Raw genomic sequence first — 22,971 nt, 5'->3', positions numbered from 1 at the left:
TGATGAGAGCCGCAGTAAACCGGACTCTCAGCCGAACACTGTTCCGGAGCCTTCAATGGTTCCAGACTTAGGCGGATAGCCCCTCGTTAAGGAGGGCGAGCCGTCTGTGCCGAGGACTTCCGTTGCGCCCGAGGCGCCAGATTGTCTGCTGGAAGCGCTTCGCGGCGCTTCCGTGGATGAAGAGCAGCGTACTCTTATGAATGCGGTGATTCAGAAGGTTTCGTCCGCCAAGAGCGGACTAACCGAATCCTGCACCAGCCTCCTGACAGGCTTTGAGGTAAGTAATAAAAATGTGTGAAATTACCACCCGATAGGTAGTAGCCCTGATACTCTGTTTGGTGTTCGGAAGGAAAAACCAAACGAAGGGTCAATTATAATCTGCAGGAGTCTAACAATAAGTTTGAATGTGAATAAGCAGGCTGTGCTGCTTGCCGCTGCGGTCCGTACGACCGAGATCGCCGAGCTAAAACAGGACCTGAAGTAGGCGCAGGGGGAGCTCGACCTCACGAGGAGGCAGCTCGAAAAGAACAAAGGTGAGTGATTCCCCGCTCTCATATAATGTAGGATAGATAAAATTGGTTATTCTAACGATGAAGCGTCGTGATTTTGTAACAGAGGCCACCACAGAAGTGGCGTCTCTGAAAAAAGCGCTGTCCGAGGCTGAACACAAGGCGGCCTTGGAACGCAAGGAGCACAAGAAGCAAGAAGCCCGAGTGGGCGAGGTACAAGAAGAGCTCCAGGAGCTCGGCAAGAAGTTCGAGTCCGTGGAGCATGAGCTTAAGGCAAAAGAGGTCGAGCTTGCGAGGGCCCTTGCAAGTATAAAAGACGCCAAGGCCGAAGCCGAGAAGGCACCACAGGAAATGCAGGAGGCCAAAAAGATAATGGTGGGTAAGAAATTCTTTATGCAAAGCAAACATGTGGAGGAGGCGTTTCTTTTACTTACCCGAGTCCGAAATTCTCCAGGGGCATTCGCAGATCTACCACACAGCGTATCAGATGCCGCGGAGTTCTACCGTGACCAGGAGGGGAGCTCAACGAAGAAGCTGTCCTGGTCCCAGTATGCTAGAGCCGAACATTCAACGCCTCTGAGTGACCAACTGAAGCAGTTGGTCGAACTCCACAAGGCGGCCGAAGTGGCTATGGAGGATTTCATAGTCCGGATGTGGCCTGGTGAGCCCCTGCCCACTAACTACTTCGGCCTGATCAAGCGGATGGTGAATGCCTGTCCGCGACTGGAAGTCATCAAGCGATCCGTTTGCATTGAGGGTGCCCGCCGGGCCTTTGCCCGTGCGAAGGTGAATTGGGGCAAGCTGGATGCAGAGAAGCTGGTGAAGGACGGGCGGCCGGAGGGCAAGCCGCATCGCATTCCGGAGAAGTATTATGATGGCGTTATGAAGGGTGCTCGCCTCGTGGACAATGAATGTACCAAGGACATAATTTTTAAATGAATTCACTTTTATCATGTTTGTAATTTAAAGACGAAGTTACTTGCGCTATGTAGCACTTTTATTATTTAAAATATTACCTTCTGTACGGCTGTTTATAAAATTCTGAAAGTAGGCCAGTCGTCGGCTTCTGCCCCCATGCAACTAGTACTGGGGTGTTCGTGGAAAACCCGGACACTCTTTATCCAAATGTTTTGGTCCCTTAAGGAGGTGTCCGACGCAGCGAACAAGGCAATCGGACTATGCGGCTTTATAACCTTCACTTAGCCATAGAAGTCTACAATTTTAAATTTCGGCGAAGCCCCTAAAATCCGGAAGGCCGAATTGGGGCGCTATATACGCCTAGATCGGACGAAACCAAATTATCGCCTAAAGCGGAAAAATCTTTAAGGATTTTAAGACCTCTCGAACAGCGACCAGCTCTCGCCACATCATTGCCGGTCAGTTGTCGGCTTTCTCTACTGAGGTGCTCGTCCGGAAGAACCAGGACACAATCACAGTAGTTATCCCTGCGCTACCTTAGCCGATATAACGGAACGTAAGGCACTAAAACAAGGGAGCCTGGCTATCCCAACTGTAGACCCAAGACATGATTCGGAGCTGATGCATATAATGCTATAAGTTCGGAGCGCCGCACTGTTGAAAGTGTTCGGACTTGTCTTGCCGTATTATGGGGCACCATAAGAAGCCTCTGGCAAACTAAACGTACCGAGGTGTACGGATGCAATATCAAATAGACATTTGTAAGGAAAAAAAATGCTCAAATAAGAATAATCAGCTGATGCTATATATGATCTCCCATTGATGAATAATACGTTTAAGCGTATGTTTACAATGAATGCATTAAGCGGAGATAAATAGGATTATTTGACATATCCTATCCAGGGGCAGGCTACGTACGGATAGATAAAGCAGGTATAACGATCGTAAATAGATTTCACCTGGGTGTTTCCTTCTGTGCGCAAAGCCTGTTGCCTCCTTGGTTTCCTCTCCTATGTAAGTCCGACAATCCGGCTCTTCTGAAGAGGCTGCGCTAAAGCAATATCCTGGTGATCCTGTTGCGGGGTGTTCCGCCCTCGCTTGACGGAGCTTGAGGTTGTCATCGCCGGATTGGTGGTTTGCCGGAGGAGGCCGCATTGTACTTCTGCCGCAAGGGCTGCAGTATGCTCTTCTGTACGGAGAGAGCGGTCCAAATTTCCATTGACTGTTATGACCCCGCGCGGGCCTGGCATCTTGAGCTTGAGGTATGCATAGTGTGGTGGTGAAACTGCTCTTTGTCATATCATTGATAGGTACGAATCTGATTGAGAAATGGTGCAAATCTGATGGATTGAAAGCCATATAATTCTGGTATGTATTCGTTGCTCACTTCAATGTAACTAAACCTTTTCTTCAGTTCTATGAAAGCCATATAATCTGCATCTACCTTTTCTGGAATAGGTTACTAATTTGCCTTTTGTTCTGACACTATAGCTAATAGGATCCACCTTGAACTAAATACATTGTCAGATCTTATGGTCTTGAATTAATTATGTTCTTTTAAACGCAACTGCTATATTTTAAACCATTGATCCAAAATGCATAGTGCATCTTTTTGGTTCTGTGAAAAACTTTTCTGGTTGACACTATAGCTAATAGGATCGATCTTGAATTAAATACATTGTCAGATATTATGGTCTTGAATTAGTTGTGTTCTTTTAAGTGCAACTGCTATAATTTAAACCATTGATCCAAAATGCACAGTGCATCTTTTTGGTTCTGTGGAAAGCTTTCAATAAGTGATGATGCAAAATGGAAGATCAACAAAATGGAAGATTGTGTTTCATAGATTTGATGGTGTGAAACTTACTAAATTTCCCTTTGGAACCCTTGCTGTATGGATATATCATAACAATCTGTTTTGTGTCAACCAGGGCGTTGCGGGGTGACAATATGGTACATTATGTCTCTCAACTCTTTCTGGGCGAGTTCCGAACGAAATATTTCATTGATACAGTGTGATGCCTATGGCTGTATGGAACTGGTATTTGTTCAGTTCATGCGATGGCTGTATGAAATGTGATGGATGTAAAATTCAAATAATACCTATATTATTTTCAGTTCATGTGATGGCTGTATGAAATGTGATGGCTGTAAAATTCAAATAATACCTATATTACGTGAGCGTCTTCGGCCCCGATCCTGGATGCCTTCGGCGGCGGGTCCTGAAAGGGATAATAGGATCCTGGACGTGTCCGGCGATGGCTCCTGAAAGGGATCGGCGCCGGATCCTGGACGCCTGGACGTGTTCGGCGGCGGGTCCTCCATTGGACCAGCGCCGGATAAGTGGAGGCCGGCGGCTTTGATGTGCGAGTTACGCGCCTTTGATGTGCCAGACCGGCGGCGAAGGGATGGAGCAGGGGCGGCGAAGGGACGAAGGGCGGCGGAGGGCGAACGAGGGCAGAGTCGCGCGTGCGAGTGTTTCTCGCTCGAGGGCAGGAGACCTCGCTCGTACGTGCGGGCGATTGGTCTAGGATTTTTTTCGCTGGTTAATTTTCACCGATTTGTTTTCGCTGGTTTATTTTTGTAGATTTTTTCGTTCGTTTGTCTTGGGTGCGACGGGAGGTTAGGCCTTGGAGTGCGTGGGGGCGGGTGGGGGACTCGGCAGGAGGTTTTTTTTGGTTCTACGCGGCTCGGCATTAGGTGGGAGCAGGTACCAAAATAAACCGTGATAGGTGGGACAAAAATAAACTTGGAACGGAGACTATCAACTGAGACATTAGGAATACAGATTAGTTAGTTGCGATGTTCTTACAAGAACTGTGGTGTAATGTAATATTGCTAAGAAGAAGCCGATCATAGTTTGTACCATGGTGCAATGAACTCGTTGTCGGTCCAGCAACTGTTTACAGGATCCCAAACTAGGACCTGGTAGTGTTGCCGGTTGAGGACATGTGCGAGGCCGTTGTGGGTTATAAGGCCTTGTACAATGGTAGGTGCTTAGGGGAGGTGCCTAGAGAAATAAACCACGCTTTTTTTAAGCACCGGTGCTTATTTGTACAGGATAGACGCTTAACTAAGCATCTCTTCTGTAGAAATATGCACCGGTGCTTCAGAAAAATCCGGTTTATTTTTCTAAGCATCTCTCTAAGCACCTCCTGTTGTACAAGGCCTAAGGAAGAGGCCATAATAGTCGAGCAGCACGCAGAAGCTCCTCGAGCAGTTTGTGTGGGAATCTGGGAACACAACAGGGGTTGGGCGGACGTTGTAGCATCCTGGAGGTATGATGTCCACACGAAGTACGTCATGAGCAACATCAAGCATGACAGAGATAGGGTGCGATTGTGATGAGATGACTGAGCACAGGAGGTTCATTGTAGTGCATCACTTATGCAGCATTACGAACTTGTGCGATTTGGACCACCGATTGTGCACTACTTATGCAACATTACTAACTTGTGTGATTTCTAACTTATGTATCCACACTACTTGAGTTTTGGAGTTAAACTTGTGCAGCAACCAGTTCTTTTTTTCGATAAAGGGCGCTTTTATTATCTCAAAATGCAGCATCAAGCGATACAAAGCAAAGCATTTAGAGTATCACCCGGCCTCTGCATAACTAGGATGCACACAGCCAAACATCAAAAATCTGACAAGAAAAAAAATGACAATTCAGCAAGAGTAGAGTCTTATAGACCGACACTATGCCTATGTCGAAACGGTTGGTGGACCTATGCGGAGCCATGCATGAAAAATGGTCCTTTTTTCTTGCAGCACCAGCGGATCTTTGGGGGGAGGAAGCTGCTGGAGGTTGATCTTGACTTGATCGTAGCCAAGATGGTGGGGCTGGGGAAGTGGTGTTGTGCTGCCCTGTGCCCCTGTGTTCGTTTTGGTTTAATATCGTTTGCCACTTTCTAATATATATTTTCGTTTTTAGGTGTCCCCTGGACTATGTAATGGATTCTGCATTCTGTGGCTGGTGCTGCCTAGGCTGATTCTATGTTCTTTAGCTCTACCTGGAAGCAGTTAATAGTGTTAACAAAAAGTTTGGCTGCAGCTAGGATGTACTGAAAATCTGATTGCTTGATATCTCATGGAAGCACTGAATGGTGCCACGAACCATTTTGTTCTGGATGCCATGATCTACGCCGACCGTTTTTGTAATCGCAATGCAAACCAGGGCCTTGACTGCTTAGCAAGGCCTGCCTGCTCGACTAACGTTTGGGATACTGATCCCATAGACTTGTGACTAGATGGATAAAGTCTATTTCCCGTCCAAAAAAATAATCCTCTGCCCGTAAATACTTGTCTTGGGAATGGATGTATCTAGATGTATTTTAGTTCTAAATATATCCATTTGTATCTATTTCTTCGACAAGTATTTTCGGACAGAGGGAATAGGTCCTAACAGCAGGTAGAGCGCAAATTTAGTGATAAAAGCTACCTCCATGTTAGCTCACGAAATTGAACCTTTAAAACACAGAAGAATCCATCCTTTAAAACACAGATGAATCCATCGCAAAATAATAATAATAAACTTGTTGACCTCCTCTGGGAGATCCTCTGCCTTCCTGGCAGCCCTCCTTGGCAGGGCCTTGTCAGGCACCGCCTCTTCCGCGCCTGCCATGATAACCTCCCCCCTTATCACCGTCTTCTCCGATGAGATTGATATGAGCCACCCCTTCTTCATGCCCTCCATCAAGATCCCCCCTCCCCCTCCCCTTGACCGGTTACTGGACGCGTGCTTCCCCGTGCCGCTTGACCGCCTCGCCTTCGCCCTAGTCCTTGACTACCGCCATTGCCTCACCCTTTTCCTCAACTGGCGGTACCACCAGCTCTGGTGTTGTGTGTGTGTGTGTGGGTGGGTGGGGGGTGGGGGGTCTCAATTCTGGAATGGTTTACGACAAGATGGGGTAACAGTAGGAATGCGAGGTTTTGGCATGATTACTAGAGCAAATCAGCTTCAAAATTCCAGTTCCCTTGCCTTGTGCCAAGCAGCTGAAAACCAAGAGAGTTTGGTTGCTGAACCTTAGTGAATGCGGGTGAACTTATGCACACGCTGGAAATTATCATTCTCGCTGATCGGGACAACTGGGTTGAGTGATGGCTCACTACTAACGAAACTGACACTGCCAAATTCATGTGTAGAGCTCTGGCTTACAGGGGAGTTAACACTTACCAACATGCGTATGAAATGGTGTCAGCAGGATAAAGCCCCTCTTACAAGGAGTAACTTTGAAAGAGAAACGGTCCAGGCAATAGGCTTTTGCCGCTTTTGCGAGCACACTGAAAGTTTTGACCACCTATCTTTTTAGCTGGCCTAAACATGTGTGTGTGTGTGTGTGTGTGCGCGCGCGCGCGTCCTGGTTTGGATTAAGCAAATTGGGGGCGACACATGTTACATGTTATTCTGTTTTGGGCAAAGTGGCCTACTCCCAGCGACCTGGTTCTTTGAGGCCAAACTTCAGCTGCGTCATCCATCAAATGATCCTTTTCCTGCAGCATCGGCGGTCTATTTGGGGTATGGAAACTCCCAATAAAGAGAATAAAAATACATGTCAATGCATAATGAAGGTGTGGAAGAACATAAATATTAAGTCAAATAAAAGCAACAACACATCAATGCAATTAAACTTTAAATGGACAGGGTTCAAGCCAAAATATTCTTCCCCTGTTGGCAACATTCACTTCATCATTACAAAAATCAGGAACGGGTCTTATTTGTTATAGGAACACATCATGGAGTTTGAGTACTGACAATTTTAATAAACACTGAGAGTTCTTCCCCGCGAGAAAAAGAACACTGAGAAGTCGTAGCTAAGCTTTAGAAACTAAGGATGAATGTAAACACCTATTGCATCTAGAAATTCCCATGAGCACCCAAAGAAGCCAACAATACTGCCGTTTTTCTTCACTCGAGAGTGGAAAGGAGTTCCATGTAGCTGCCCAAAAGGTCCATAGGTACGTAAGTTGGTCACAAGCATAAGTGACTTTATGATGCTGGGAAATTGACCATATGGACCAAAAGTCCCTGAAATTTCAATCAAAAACTCCGAGGGTTCTAGTAGAATCTGCAAAATCAATGGTAATATCAAGCTTCAAATGTTTATTGGGAAATCTTTTGGCTAATGGAAAACAGCTGCTCACATATGTAAATATTTAGAATAGCTCAGTTGATATTTGGAATTTGGGCACACAGTTTATTTTTTATATGTTTGGCAGCTCAATCTGTTTAAATTATCCGTTCCTGTCTTGTGTATAAAGAACCACTTCCCATTCTTAATTGTGTGAACCATACGTGTAATCTTTGTATTTCTGAATTTTTAAATTTATCTATGATAAATTTTTTGATGTTAATAACACTGTATTAATTTTATTATCGAACTTTTTGTATAAAAATGATATTCATGCGTCGCACCTTTTGGAGAGTACATTTAATCTAGTTTATCTTAACAAGGTCTTGCACAGTGCATGAGAAGTTCATTACTCACCGTGTGGATGGTCCCACCAACACCACCCCAAAGAGGTGTCTCATGCAGATTCTCATTTCTGTCCAGGTAAGAAAATGCAAACGCATCTATAACATCACCACAGCAAATTCTCATACTTCTTAGATAACGTGGTGCCACCTTTATGTCTCGTTTTCTCCCGGTATTTCCTCCCCAGGGTCCAATCTTCTCAAGAATGATCTGCATTCAAGAGAAGGGGTAATAATTATTAATATAAACCTTTCACGTATAACAGGTGACATGGTATTGATCAGTCACAAGCTTAGTATACATATAAATACTCCCTCTGTAAACTGATATAAGAGAGGGTGTAGTTCAGTATTTTTTTAATCAAGTATACTACATTGGGAAAAAATATTAACATAAATAATAAGCTTTGATTTCTTAACTTAATGTGTCCTTTGACATCTTGTGTTTCTTATTACTTTTCGTAGTCAGGACTATTTCATTTACAATGACAACAACTATATCACTTGCTCATGTAGTGTGCCAATCAAAATTTGCACTATCAAAGTTCAAAAAATGTGATAGGGTAGATGTGCGAACGGGGAATTAAGGGGAGATTTGAACATATCCTTCAAACTTGAGGGGCATTGCTCTTCTACTCCAAGTTGGTATGACTGCTTATTTTTCTCAAACTAGGAGAGTACTATGAAGTATGAACTATATATCCGTTGATATAGTATTACACCTAATCTCTCAATAACTACTATTATTATTGTTATTATGAAACAACTATGGTTTGGTGGCGAGTACCGAGATATTAATTTTTTGGCGAGAAGACTACCAAGATATTGACATATGGCTCATGCAAGCAGACATTTGGCTCAACAAGGAATCAAAATTGCAAGACAAGTTAGCTTCTCGTTGAAGCATATGCTTGAAGGCTAAGCAAGCTTGCCACGTAGAAGCAAGTCAGCTTGCCATGAATGATTCCTCTCATCCTAGAGGTCAAGTAATCTTGTCAAGATAAGGCAGGCTTGACAAGAAGTAAAGTAAGCTCGTTAACAAGTCAAGTAATCTTGTGAAGCAAGATTTCTAGATAGCTAATTAAGGTAAACAATCTTCTTCAGGGAGAGATTTATAAAGAAGTATATGCAGAGACAACCTGGAGTTGAGTAGCTCATTTGTTTGTTTTTATACAAGGCAACACCGTAATGAAGAAAAAGCTCCCGAACTTGTCAATGTAAACGTAGTGTTTTTATTAATTGATCATGGTCTTCAGTTATCGCACAACATGTTCATCTTGTTTTCAATCGTGTGATTGTCAAGTATGGTCGAATGACATGTGATCATCAAGGGTGATCTAAACCTCAGTTTCCCAATAATCATCTTGTTTATGATAAAAAACAACCATTGAGTTTATCTACCCACAAGAAAAGTTATAAGAATGTTATATTCCTTAAGTCAGCCACTGTTCCATTAGCAGATTGTTACACAAAAAATGTTTATGTGTTTACGTGCATGTGCGTGTTTGTGTGTGTTTTCTCGAAGTTGGATAAGCTCTATAAATAAACTTATTATAAATGGCTTGTGTCCAGATAGTCTCTATGAACAGTATTGTAATGAGCAGGCCGCTACCCTGAGCAATATAAAAATCTTTTCACCCTAAAAAGAACAAATTATAATAGGGGTAATAATAACAGTTGATTGAAAATGGATCAGATGCAACAATGTATTGATGGATATAGAGTTTACATGTGAAAAATCACATTACATGTGTGGATTTGCTAGGTAGTCACCAAAAGGTGATGAAAAGGGAACATTTTAAAGGTGATGAAAAGGGAACATTTTAGGAATAAGTAACAAAATGGAACACTAACTTGGATCGTGTACTTTTTATTTTTGTGCGACTAAAGAAGACAATAATTAATACCTCTTGTTCTTTGAATGCTTCCTCATCGAGTTGAGATTTCTCCTCGTCCTCTATCATTTCATCTTCATAATATCTAATCACGTCAACCCTCGGATGTTTTGGATTCACATGGGATGTCTTCCTCATAGCAGCATCAGCTTCCTCCACCTCAACGAGACTGGAACCAGAACAATGCATTCGAATTGTGACCAGCTTAATAGAATGGAGGTTCTCCAAGCCGACCTCAAAATTATTGTATTCATCCTTCGCCTCGCGAACCTGAAATGTAACCTCGAGGGTTTGGAGCCTTGGCATAGCTCCTTCTACAAACATGATCCCCAATGAATCATTGTGAATGTGAAACTCAGATAGGCACTTAAAGTTTGCATGATCAGTACCGATAATCAACCTTTCTTCTGCCTTTTTGATTTTGTGCACTGTAACACAGAGATAATTCAGAAATGGGATGTTGCCGAGAGTACCAAGGTCTTCCTGCTGGATTTTGTCTAGTGTGATGATTAAAGTGGACAGTTTTGAGAGTGAGGAGTTCATCCATTCCGGCAATCTAGGTATGTTGCCGAAAAAATATTGAAGGTTGTGAGGGGTCCATCCTAAATCCACAATGAATTTTGTGGGAACTCCGGAAGATTGAATGTTTATTTCCTTGATTTTTGTCAACTTGCACAAAGAACATAACAAATGTTTCTCATAGTTCTTGTCCCATGTTCCAGATAGCGAAATTTTAAGAACCCTCATATCCGAAAGATAACCTAGTTCCTTTGAGAAGTTTGGCGAGTTACTCACACCGACGGTAGATAGAACCTGTAGAGATTTCATGGCTCCAATCCCATCTGGTAGCTTTGCCGATGTTTCAATGTATAGGCATACAAGTTTCCTTAACTGAACAATGGTTGATGGCAGATCAATTATGCCACTTTGACTCAAATCCAATGTTTGCAAACAGTACAGATTCCCTACTCCTTTCGGGATTTTGGTAATATTTGTATCCCTTAGTCCTAGATACCTCAAATGAAATAAATTCCCAACACCATCAATATGATGATTCACCAAGTCACGGCAACCTTCTAGATCCAACACTCGCAGAACTTGAAATCTTGAAAGAGGCGGCATCAATTTTGTAGCACTAGGAAAGATGATAAATGATCTCACGTGGGACAAGCTCAGCATAGAAAGTGACATGGTGTGATGTTCTTGATTGTTTTGGATGGATAATCGATGTATCTTCTTTGAAAGATCACTAGGTTGATGGCTATCTAATGTAGTGACAAAATTTTCTTCAATCGATAAGGATGTGATCAAATCAAGGACCATGTCATGTACACGACAAGCCCCTACGTTGCCACGAGAATCTACATGTTGTGGTTGAATTAGGCTTCGGTTAATAAGATCATTGAAGTAACCGAACCCCACTTTATATAAGGTATCCACATCACTTCCATGGACAAGGCCTTCGGATATCCATCTTCATACCAAGTGATCACTCAATATTGTATAATCCTCCGGATAAACACTCAGGTATAGAAAGCAGGGTTTCAGATGGGACGGCAAATCATAATAACTAATAGACAATATTTGACGCATGTTCTCCATATTGGGGAACTTCTCAAGTCCAGAACCGATTGATTTGTTGACAGTGTCCCATTCATGTATATTCTTTGGTTTGTGAGACAATAGGCTGGCAATAGTGATGATAGCTAATGGTACACCATCACACTTTCTCATGATTTTCTCAGATATTTCTCTCAGTTCCACATGACAAGCATCTTCACTCCCAAATATTCTTTCATGGAACAACTTCCTTGAATCATCATGAGCAAGAGGATTAAGTTTATAAATGTTACCGTTGATGGAAGAGCTGCATGATGCTGCAACACCAGCAATACGTGTTGTTGTGATTACTCTGCTACTGCACTTGTTCTCAACTAGTACACTCTTTATACAGTTCCAGGCTGATTCATCCCATATATCATCAACTATGATTAAGTACCTGTGAATTTGTAGCACCATGTTAGAAAGTAAAACAAGTCAAAAAATGAGTATTCACTAGAAAGTAAAGGGTACTTGGAATATCCATATACAACCTACTAATTTTTCTATCCCACAACTAAAGCTAGCTAATGGAGTATATAGAAATAACTACTAATTTTTCTATCCCACAACAAAAAACTACCCTTTAAAAAAAACTACTACAAAAGTGGCTGGCTGTTCCAGAAAAACCTAATGGTTGAGCAGTTAAGTTTTAAGCTAGATTATGACAGCTCGGGCCCACTTGTCAGGTTGACCGTTAGGTTGACCATTGACGGTTATGATAGGTGGGGCCCAAATATTTTTAAAGAAGCAATCGGGTCCTTGTTATATTTCAGAAAAGCAATCGGGTCCCTATAAAAAATACAAAAAGGAATCGGGTCCTCGCGATCGAGCTCGTCGCCGGAGCCGATGTGTTGGTCTGCATGCGTTGCTTGGCCGTGGCTATAACATCCATGACCAGCGGCAAGCAGCAGCTGTTCGCATCTGGCGCCGCCCAGGCTGCTGCTCACGGGCGCATCTGGCGCCGCCCGGGCTGCTGGCCGCTGGAGACACCCTATGGTGTTGCTTACCCGCCGGGCTACTGGTCACCGGGGCTCCACGTGGTGGTTCTGGACCATCCGGGCTGCTGGCCGCCGGAGACACCCCGTGGCGCTGCTCACACGTCTGGGTTGCTGGTCGGCGGTGCTCCCATGGTGCTGTTTTCATGCCCGGGGTATTGCTCGCGAGGGAGTTCCCATGGCGCGGGCTAAGCAGGAAGGCGGCGGCGCAAGCCTCCCCGTGGCGCGGAGCTGCAAAGAGCTGAGCACGCGGTCGTGCATGCGGCGGCCATGGTTGGTGGCAAGTAGCAGCGGCGGCGGAGCTCCAAGGGCTGCTGCCATGTGGGTGGACGCGGGGGAGCTCCAATGGCACGCAGCAGCGGGGGTGGAGCTCCAAGGGCAAGCAGCGGTGGCGGCAGAGCGTTGGTGCCGGCCATGCTGTGTCCTTCTCTCAGCAGAGAGATAAGGCAAAGCGAGGGAGAGAAGAAAGAAAAGGGGAAGGAGAGAGAGCTGACACATGGGCCCTAAATGTAAGGTAACGGTCAAACAAACAATCAAGTAAGGGTTTATTTAGGAGTTGGCACGACCTGTCATAAACCGGATCAATTTTAAATTACATAGTCATTTGGTTTTTTGGAACAGCCATCCACTTTTGTGGTAGTTTTTTGAAAATTTTAAAAAAAGTGATAGCCTGTAATGTGGATCAAAAAAAAATTTCTTATTCGTCTTTTTTTATCTTCCCACTCATCTCCACTATACCTCTCGTCTTCTAATTCCTTCCATTCGACCAAAGAATTCTCTATAATAATTCGCAAATCCAAATCTGCTAATTGTTCTCTAGTCTCTTATCGCTAGGAGGCCTTCCTCCACTAGCAGGTTTCTTGGGAAAACTCTATCTATTCTGATGTGAGCAGTCCTATATTTCTTGGTTTCAATAGGACTCCTTACGAGCGTTCTTTCTATCTACTATTATCTAAAAATAATCAAGTTATTAATGACCGGACGAAACCAAGAAATAACCCCTTATATGTGAAATTATAGAAGATCCCCTTTAAGATCAAACAATTCCATCGAATTGAGTATGACTGTATGTGTGATACATCTACTATACCAGGAATATCAATGAACCCCATTCTTGCAATTGCTCAGGATACCCTCTTTTAGCTGCTAGGTCTATTTCTTAGTTCAAGATTCCTCTTACTAACTGGAATAAAAGAATTAGTAGATCAGTTCCGCCCAAAATGGGAATGGGCGCTTACGAGTACGAGAATTGAAAGACATGAAAATTCTCAATTCTCTATGGCGTCTAGTAGATAGAAACAAGAAAATCAGAAGAATCTTTCTCTCTATTCACTATCATTCCGCGTCTTCGACTTCTATTAGTTTCTTATCTTCTTTAATGCAATAGCTATAGTTTGATATAAGAATCCATTTCTCAAAGTAATGGAAACCATTCTCTTATAGGAAATGGTTCGAAAATCGCTATTTTTTGCAATATACTCCTAGCTAACGTAACACTTGTTAATATAAAGTGCATGGGGTTTTTTCGTTAGGTACCTCTTATCCCGAAGAATTTTTCTGATTTTGTCAATGAGTTCCACAACATCCCATGCTTCAACCTCGCTGTAACTCTGCTTACTGACCTGACGGAGGAGGCTGGCTAAAACCCTCCTCAGATCAGGCTTGAGGGACACGGTGACAAAGGCGTCGCAATCAAACTGCCCTCTGATCTGTTGGTACACGACGTTGGCCAGAGTCGTCTTGCCCAGGCCACCAATCCCAACAATGGAGACCACCTTCAGTTGACCATCCATGGTAGCCGCGCCTTCTTGCTCCACCAACAACCTGCAGAGCTCCGCCCTCGGCCCGCCTACCGCGACGAGCCTCGCCGAATCCTCGTACATGCCATGCAAGCGAGGGTCGATGTCGATGGTGGTGCCCCCGGGCCGCCGGACGGCGGAAACATCGTCGTCGACCCTGTACCTGTCGCGCCGGTCAGCGACCTCCTTGACGCGGCCCTTGATGCCCCTGATATCGGCGGCGATCCGGTGGCGGGCCCGGGCTGTGGTGAGCAGGTTCAGGCACCTGCCGATGAACCCGCTGAACCAGGGATGGTGGAGGTCAACGCGCACCATGAATCTGTCGATGCTGTCTTCGACGTCGTAGGAGAGCTCCCTCACTTGCCCTGCCCAGATCCTGACCTGCCTGTCGACCGGCTGCGCCGACGACGAGGATACTCTCTCGAGGGCCGCCTGCATGCTCTCCAGCTCGGCTCGGAGGAACATGATCTCGCCCCTCAGGCTCCTCTGCAGCCTGTACTCGTCCGTCAGCACGGCGTCCAGCTTGTAGAGGAGGGCGCTCGTCACAGCCCCCGCCATGACCTCCATGATCTTGCTTCGAGAAGTGTTTCTCTGGATTTTGATTGAGAGGTGAGGCTGCGTTAGTAAATTCTCTGTAGCTTGACTGGCGAAATTGTAGTACTATCGGAGAAGATGTCATTGTATAGTTGTATACACGATGGAGAAATGGATAACTTTGACAAGCAACTGACCCTGTCATAGCAGGTTTGGTTAAGTTTTCTTATTGTTTGCCATGTTTCCGTGTCCTTCAGGGATTTGTGTGGCTGGTCAATGAGCTTCCATAGATTTGGTAAACCGTCCCCAACCAAATCAATTGACTAATCACCCGTGTTAGAATAGCTTGGAGTACAAGACAAACCATGGAGAGAAGAAAGCAGGTGGTGACGACAAATCCTAACACGTCAAAGAGCAAGGAAATGCAATGAAAGAAGACTAGGTAGTTGCATAGTCCTTGAAATTAAAAACAAGTGCTTGCCGAGTAAATGGTTGTGCAAGTATCTTAATGAGAAAGGCTTGTAAATTTGTTAGTTGCCACCTCTCTCATGGTCATGGCCTCCTCCTCCTCAACTACACTCCCATCTTCCCTCCTAATTAAGCCTCTTAAGACGATTCATAACTTTTCTTTTTTCTGTCCAACCCCACCGTGTGTGGAAGTACTTCGTGTTTTGATCCCAATCCTTCATCCAGTGAACATGTGTTGTCTGCTTCCAACATAATGTTAAGGACACACCAGGATATCCCAATTGATAGAGGTAGCAGTAGTAATTCACATGAATTTGGGATCGGTAGGAAGGAGAGAACGGGGGAAGGAGAAGAGTGTCGTATTAGTCTGGTGATACCAAGTAGAGTGAAATGCATAAACCACCACAATCATGTCACAAGTCACAAAAAACCACCACTTTCCAAAACATGGCAAACACACCGAACTCTATCATTGACAGTGGCGGTGGCAAAAAGAACTGACAAAAATTCTAATCAAGTTTTGACATGGGAAATCAACCATGTGGCAACAGGTGTAATGGCAACCGTTAATGGTCAGTGATCCAAAGTGGTGGTGTTGACGGCAGCTCATTCAGTTGCTCACTCTCTCACTCACTTGCTCACTCTCACTCTCGCTCTCACTCGACGTCAACACCGACGCCGCTCCTGCTCGCCGCCGCCATGCGATGTCTTCATGGAAAAACGGAGAGGAGAGCAGTGGTGACGACCTCCAGTACACCGTCATGGACATTGATTTATGGTTAACTGTTCCGACGGGTTAGGGTTAGGGTTTAGATTTGGGGATTTTTGATTTTAGATCGCATTCGAGTCTCTGGGGAAGGAACCATTGGTTAGAGGTTGTGAATGCATGAGAACCCGGAGACCATTGTGGATGCTTCTTTCTGTGGGACAGTGGTTGATCCGTCCATCAAATGCAAGCTTCAATAGGCCAGTGTGAAGAAATGTGTGGCATTTGATGGCATAGACACTAGGAGGAGGTTTTACGGTTGTGCTGTGCAGGTAAGCAATGCTCGGCTTATTGTTCTAGCTTAGCACTTTGCTCTGTAAATGGCTAGTAGTGTGTAGTGTTAGATTAAGTTGCTCTCAATCCTATTGTTCATAGTATTGATGGTATTTTCAGTTTGTAGTTGTTTGATTTAAGTGCATACTCATCTGTGTAGTTAACTTGTTATATTATAAGGTGACTGAATCTTGTTGTTGAAGAAAAAGATGGTAATTTCACTCAATTTAATTAAATCTTGTTGTTGAAGAAAAAGATGGAACTTTCACTGAATTTAACTGAATCTAGCTGTTGAGGAAAAAGATGGTAGTTTCATTGAATTTAACTCAATCTTGTTGTTCAAAATGTGAAAAGAAATATGGAACCTTCATTCCGATAGTGGTAGTTTACTATGTAGTGTCTAGTTAACTGCTGCTGAAGTTGTTAAGAAAAAGATTGTAGTTTCATTATGTAGTTCTTAGTGCGTAATTATCTGTGTGTTGTCTAATTATCTTCATCTCATGTCCAGTGTGCCAATGTGGTTGGATTAACATGAAGTTAATTTCAATGAGCACTGGATTATTTTTAGTGTGTATGTGTAGTTATTTTAACTTTGTGAGACTATAATTGTTAACTTCCATTATGTATTTAACTTGTTATGGTTCACTGTGTAGTTAACTTGTTATAGTTCATCCCCTCCAAAAAAAACTTGTTATAGTTCACCATGTTGTCAAATGTGACTGAATTTAACTAAATATTAATTGTTCAAGTTCACTTAGCAAGTTAGCATTGCTCATGTCCAGTGTGTGGTTGGATTAACATGAACTAAATTTCAATTAGTGGTGGACTTATTGTAGTGTCAATGTGTAGTTATCTCAGCTTTGTCAGAGTGTAGTTGTCAATTTTCACTATTTCAATGTACTCACAAGAGTCTCTACTCACAAAGGTGTAGTAGTTAACTTTCACTATATGAAATTGTGTTATTTGTAGGTAGGAGGTTTTGATTGTGGATTGGTTGTTTGGGTTGATGGGCCTTGTCCTGTCATACTAAAAAGATGTCTGACAAAGCTTTGGAAGATGTTTTATGAGCAAAATATGGGTAGGGAGAAGATCAAGTCCATCCTAGAGGAATGAAGTGGAGAGTCTGGGGGTTAAGTATATATTAGGCTCTTATATATATAACAGATCATGTAAGCTGATAATGTTAGTGATGTATTTGTAGATCTTCTTATCTTAGTTGTAATGCCTAATGCAAACATGGAGGTTAGGTGTTAGACTGTTATCGTATGGTTCACACTACTTTACTAAATTATATATTATGCTACAGTGATATGATGAAAATATCCTTTCTAACTTTAGTTTTAGTCTGTCCGATGATTCCCATTATTTACCTAATGGACTTTTAATCTAGTTTTCTTTTAGTGTTAATAAAACAGACCTACAGCTGGAGTGTCAATAAAATCCACCTATCTAATAGCCATTACCTTCACCTAGAGTGTCAATATAAACCACTCCACCACTAACCAATCTGGCCAGAACCCCTCCCCACTTGCCTTAGCCGCCATTTCACACCTAGCTGCGATGGGTCCTAATCTAGGATAAATCACGGATGAAGAAGAGGCACCGGTGGTGAGGGTGCCTAGGCTGGTGGCGCACAGGAGGGCTCAAAGGGCTCCGGCGGCCACTGGCTACACCCTAGAGTATACGAGCCAACTCGCAGACAGCATCGTAGAATTTCGTAGTAAAGCAGAGTATAAGCAGTAAAATTACAGACACGAGAATCCCTCATCTTAGTCTCGGACAGGAAGAGGAGGGTGGGTCGGTGAAGCTTCACAAGCCAGCGAAGCTCACCAACAGTTGAGACCAAACCCAATCCTCGACAGTTCCAACATGAAATACTCATTACGTTTGGTGGGCCTGCTCCGCAGCCTCCGCCTGATCTGTCGACCGAGAAGGTATAGTACACTATTTCTTGTTCGAGACACTATCCTCCACTTTAGTGCATGGGCCAACATCTTTGCTAGATATGTTAGAAACCACAATGGTCAAAATGCCGACAAAACTTGAAGGTTGCTCATCTGATATATGCACATAAACTAGGTTCTTAGTGGGCTTCCTCTTATGTCTAGCCATACCGCTTTTCGTCCTCTCAGACTGGAGGAGCTCTTTTCCAGCAACATAAAACCCACCACGACCCTGGTCACGAGAGGAGCGACCATGACCTCTGCCTAATGGGTTGTTCATGAGAGGGGATGATCTCTTAGGTTCCCCATCACCCTCACGGTTTTACCACTCCGGTTCCCCGTCGCCCTGCCATGGTTACTAGTTGACTTGGCATCACCCGAGGGGGTATTACCACTCTGGTTCTTTGGTTCAAAAGACGAGGATGAAGAATTATTGCCTGAGCTAGATCGGCTGGATCTCGTGAATAGGTCCTCCGGAGTACACAGTTTGTTTGCAATGTAGGGTAGGTCTCCATTCTCATCACGCATCCCTGGGTTTGGAAAAAGCATGGAGGCTGATGTCTCTGACCTAAGCTGCCTTCCGGATGCTCAGCTAGCCGGTGCTTTTGGCCAGAACACACACGTACCAGAAGCTAGCTAGACCGAGCAGGCAGGCAGGCAGGCAAGCACATCGGTGGATTGATCCTTACGTGAATGAAGGCTAACACATGCACGTATGAAACTACAAAGCCGCCGGCTTGCTTGATGGACGCCCCGACGCGACGAAACACACGCACACGCCAACTTCACGAGGCCCGTATTCAAGTACAACTCCTGTTCGGTGATTGCTACGTACGTACTAGTCCGTGTCGGACAGGGATTCCGCTACATCGTGGTTAAACCCAACACCCTCCTCATCTATATATTCGGGCTGGGCGCCGCGTCCACCCGTATACATCAAATCAAAATTTGCAAGCAGCCATCTCGATCGCCCACGTCGTACGCACCTGGCCCTGGGTGCAAAACATAGTTTTGAAAATAGCGCGCTAAAGGTCTCGTCGGCAGACCTCTTCTATATAGCGGTGCTATAACGCGCTATTAAAAATGTGTGTTCATATGTTTGGACGAAAGACCCTTAACGCACGACATCTTCTAAACGCTATAAGGTGCTATAACGGAGCTATAGCGCGCTATTTAAAAGCATGGTGCAAGACGAGCGACTCCTCCCTTGCTCCGCCACATTGTCCATGGAGCTGCACGCCGGCAACCGCGAGCGCCTCGTCAACGCGCTCAAAGCCCATCTCTCCGCCTCCGGCCGCCCTCTCGGCATCGTCCTTCTCAAGGTTCGTTCTAAGCTCGCTCCCCACTGATCTCTCCCTATCCCATTTGGGTTCCTACGTTAATCTGGTACGTCTACTGCTGTCTCAACTCTCAAGGGCGGCGAGGAGCAGACTCTATACTGCACCGACCGTGTCCCGCTCTTCAGGTGAACGACGCGCCTTTCCTTTTGCTGTTTCCCGACTTCCCCTTTGCCGTATGTTTCTTGCATCTGCATGCATGGCATGGCAGATTGAATTGATATGCCCATCATTGGTCATGTCTCCAGGCAGGAGAGCTACTTCGCCTATCTCTTCGGTGTGCGAGAGCCGGGGTTCTACAGTGCAGTCGTAAGTTTTCTTTCTTGAGCTCCACGCACTAGTAGAAAAACACCTATTAGTCCCGGTTCGTAAAGGCCTTTAGTTCTGGTTCATGAACCAGGACTAATGGGTCGTTACTAATTCCTCCAACCATTAGTCCCGGTTCAAACTCGAACCGCGACAGATGTGCCTCCACGTGGCCGGTCCGCCGAGCCCAGTCAGGGGGGCCTTTGGTCCCGGTTGGTGGCTCCAACCGGGACCAAAAGTTCATGTTTTTTTTTACAAATGTGTCTGCTTTAGGGGTTTTTGGGGTTATTTTTAGGTTGTTATTAGCTAGCTAATAGAGAGAAGTGTCCTCTCTTATATCTTCGTCCTTGGTTTATCAACGCTGCTACTATGTTCATTTCACCCGCTGATATAACATGCTCATGCATGCGCATCATACATCATCATATATAATAACAAGTCCTATGCATCATCATACAACTTCTACTCGTTATTAATAATAAGTCATACGATCATCATCCTCATAGTCATCGAACCCAACCCTACATAATTGTTCTTAGCACATGATCATCAGTATCAGGTAGTACCTAAACACCCTTAAGGTAAAATAGCATAAACCAATATAGACCCTGACTCTCCATTATGAAGAATGGCGATCATCCCGTCTCCAATTTTTTCCCTTCGCTGAATGTTGCTTCCAAGAAGCTCCTTACGACTGTCCATACATTTTTTCCATTCTTTGATTGTCATGTCTCCACTTCTTTTAAAAACCCGGTATGGACAGTTGAGATTCGTAGGACGGCCTGGTTGTATGTTCAAAACATGAAGGCTACCATGCGTATACATCAGATGAGGCACACAATTATTCGGGATTATCTGTTGAAAAACATAGTAATAACTTCGTAGTTAGCAATGATGTACTAGTTTTAGAAGTGTGCAAAAAGATCACGGATGTCGTAATAGTAAAAAAATCTTACCAGGGTATCTCTATGGTAGTTACCGTAGTTCAACACGTGCACTAGTGGCACGTATTGACCATAATGTTGAGGAGTTTGATTGTAGATATTGTAATTCTCAAGATCAGTACAAAATGCGACCAGATGATTTTTCTCCTGATAAGTTAATTCGGAGCCTTTGGTGTAGTAGGTTCTGTCTACCATCTTCCGCACATTCTTTGAAGAATGAAAATAAGCTGTCAATGGAGATAAGTTGTCAACTATTTTAAAATAAACAATATAAATTACTTAATAACTATGTTAAGCTCACATGGGGGAAGAATTGGAGGTGTATCCACAAGGACCCAAATCAAATGTCTCTCTTGCTCGATTGTAGGATCACCAAGATCCATGGTGACAAGCATACCCTCATCAAGACCATACATCTTGCAAAGTGCTTCCCAATTTTTGCAACCAAAATGGGTTACACTCTGAGCATTGTACAGCTTTACTTGAAAATCCACACCATGATGGGTACTTAGGATAATTTTTTTGGTTTCGAAACTTTCATGGTCTTCAAAACCCATCCTCTCCAAGACATAGCATCTTGCAAAGCATGGGATAAGCTAGTCGAATTGGAAAAGATGAAAAATATTGTCATGATTAAAATAGTTGAAGTCATGAGTAATTACGAAAAAAAAACTATTGTCGTCGGTTGCGTACCGTATGAACATCGAAGGTCTCCTCGAGCTTAATGCTGAAGCGACGATCTTCGTCCAGCTCAATGAACCTGTCGCAGATACCTCGGTCGTCGTGGCACCAGTCGCACTCCCCCGGGCGGTTTTCGTCGTCCGAGTATGACATTTCCGGCCTATGTTCATAATTCAAATATTAAACTAGATTATTAATCACGAGTTGACTATCGGTGATGTACGTAGCTCCTCCTTTCATTCCCGAGTGCATTATTACATCAAATCATAAAATAAAGTAGTATTCAAATTAGCATGCATTCAATAATTATAAGCAAAAGTACATCATCTCTTGGTGTCCGTACATCATCGAATGTTATCACTAATATAGCATCACTAATACAACTAGAACTGTAGCGCCCGACGGGTATCGACGCGGGCGGTGGACACCCAAAGATAAGGAACCATCATAGGATCATAGCTCCAGTGAGATCCCTGAAGAACCTGCCAGGTATTGTCGAACCTGCCCTCCAATGCAACCATCTAGCGACGGACATGCTCGTCCTCCTCGCTGACACGGTGACGTACCACCTCCGCGGTGTCCGGAAGTCTCGGCACCATCACTGGCCCACGCGACCACCACCAAACAAGGATCGGGTCAACAATGGGCTGCCTCCTCACCAACCTACGTCCCCCGGAAGGTAGCACCTCCCAATACCAGCCCGGCGGAGCCCAGTCCCGAACATGACCCTGATCAAGCAAGCCTCCATCGCCGAGTCGACGACGACGAGGATGCGGGATAGGCATCACCGACGTCAATGCGGGAACTACTTCTATATATAGTTAAATAAAGTAGTTTTATTAATTGAATCAACTAGCTAGTTCAACTACTAAACACTTACTATAAATAAATAAAGTAGTACTTACCAAAAACAAACTACTTCTATATATAGTAAAATAAAGTAGTTTATTAAATCAACTAGGCTAGTTCAACTATATATGAAGCACTTACTATAAATAAAATAAAGTAGTACTTACTAAAAATAAACTAGTATTTTTCTAACTAATTATATTAAACACTTTCTCTTCTTATTTTTTTCATTTTTCTAAATACGTACTATGAACAAAAAAATCATTAAACTACGCATCCAACAAAAAAATCTATGAACTATAAAAAATCTAAAAAAATCTAACAAAAATCATAAAAAATCTAACAAAAAAATCTACTAACAGAAAAAAAATCTAACATAATATGAACAAATTAATTACCCAATCTAAATTACACAATATGAACTACATATTTAAATTACACCACATCTAATCTAACAAATAAATTTATGAACTAACAAAAAAATCTAAAAAAATCTAACATAATATGAACAAATTAATTACACAATCTAAATTACACAATATGAACTACATATCTAAATTACACCACATCTAATCTAACAAATAAATCTATGAACTAACAAAAAAATCTAAAAAATCTAACAAAAATAAAATAAAGTTGCTCACGGCCGGCGACGGCGACAGCGACGGCGAGGTGCA

The 22,971-nt window shown here is 43.6% G+C and overlaps 3 protein-coding genes across 3 annotated transcripts in view; 1 reads left to right on the top strand and 2 right to left on the bottom strand.

Moving 5' to 3' along the window:
• Window positions 1–7,096: 7,096 nt before the first annotated feature.
• Window positions 7,097–11,175, bottom strand: LOC119367016 (disease resistance protein Pik-2-like). Its single transcript, XM_037632654.1, has 3 exons — window positions 9,810–11,175; window positions 7,916–8,113; window positions 7,097–7,495 (listed from the first exon to the last, which is right to left on the bottom strand). The coding sequence occupies exons 1-3, from the start codon at window positions 11,118–11,120 to the stop codon at window positions 7,256–7,258; spliced, it is 1,749 nt and encodes a 582-aa protein (XP_037488551.1). The 5' UTR covers window positions 11,121–11,175; the 3' UTR covers window positions 7,097–7,255.
• A 98-nt stretch (window positions 11,176–11,273) lies between these two features.
• Window positions 11,274–14,866, bottom strand: LOC119360375 (disease resistance protein RGA5-like). Its single transcript, XM_037626038.1, has 2 exons — window positions 13,931–14,866; window positions 11,274–11,796 (listed from the first exon to the last, which is right to left on the bottom strand). The coding sequence occupies exons 1-2, from the start codon at window positions 14,758–14,760 to the stop codon at window positions 11,274–11,276; spliced, it is 1,353 nt and encodes a 450-aa protein (XP_037481935.1). The 5' UTR covers window positions 14,761–14,866.
• A 415-nt stretch (window positions 14,867–15,281) lies between these two features.
• LOC119360373 (xaa-Pro dipeptidase-like) overlaps window positions 15,282–22,971 on the top strand; it is a 16,174-nt gene continuing 8,484 nt past the window's right edge. The window contains exons 1-4 of the mRNA XM_037626037.1: window positions 15,282–15,333; window positions 19,393–19,499; window positions 19,593–19,642; window positions 19,763–19,823. Coding sequence (XP_037481934.1) covers window positions 15,282–15,333; window positions 19,393–19,499; window positions 19,593–19,642; window positions 19,763–19,823 — 270 coding nt within the window. The remainder of the gene's footprint in view (window positions 15,334–19,392; window positions 19,500–19,592; window positions 19,643–19,762; window positions 19,824–22,971) is intronic.

The sequence above is a fragment of the Triticum dicoccoides genome, chromosome 2B, assembly GCF_002162155.2.
Source record: "Triticum dicoccoides isolate Atlit2015 ecotype Zavitan chromosome 2B, WEW_v2.0, whole genome shotgun sequence".
NCBI classification, from domain to species: Eukaryota; Viridiplantae; Streptophyta; class Magnoliopsida; order Poales; family Poaceae; genus Triticum; species Triticum dicoccoides.
Note: the sequence above shows the minus strand (reverse complement) of the source record. Positions and strands in the feature narration are given on the sequence as shown.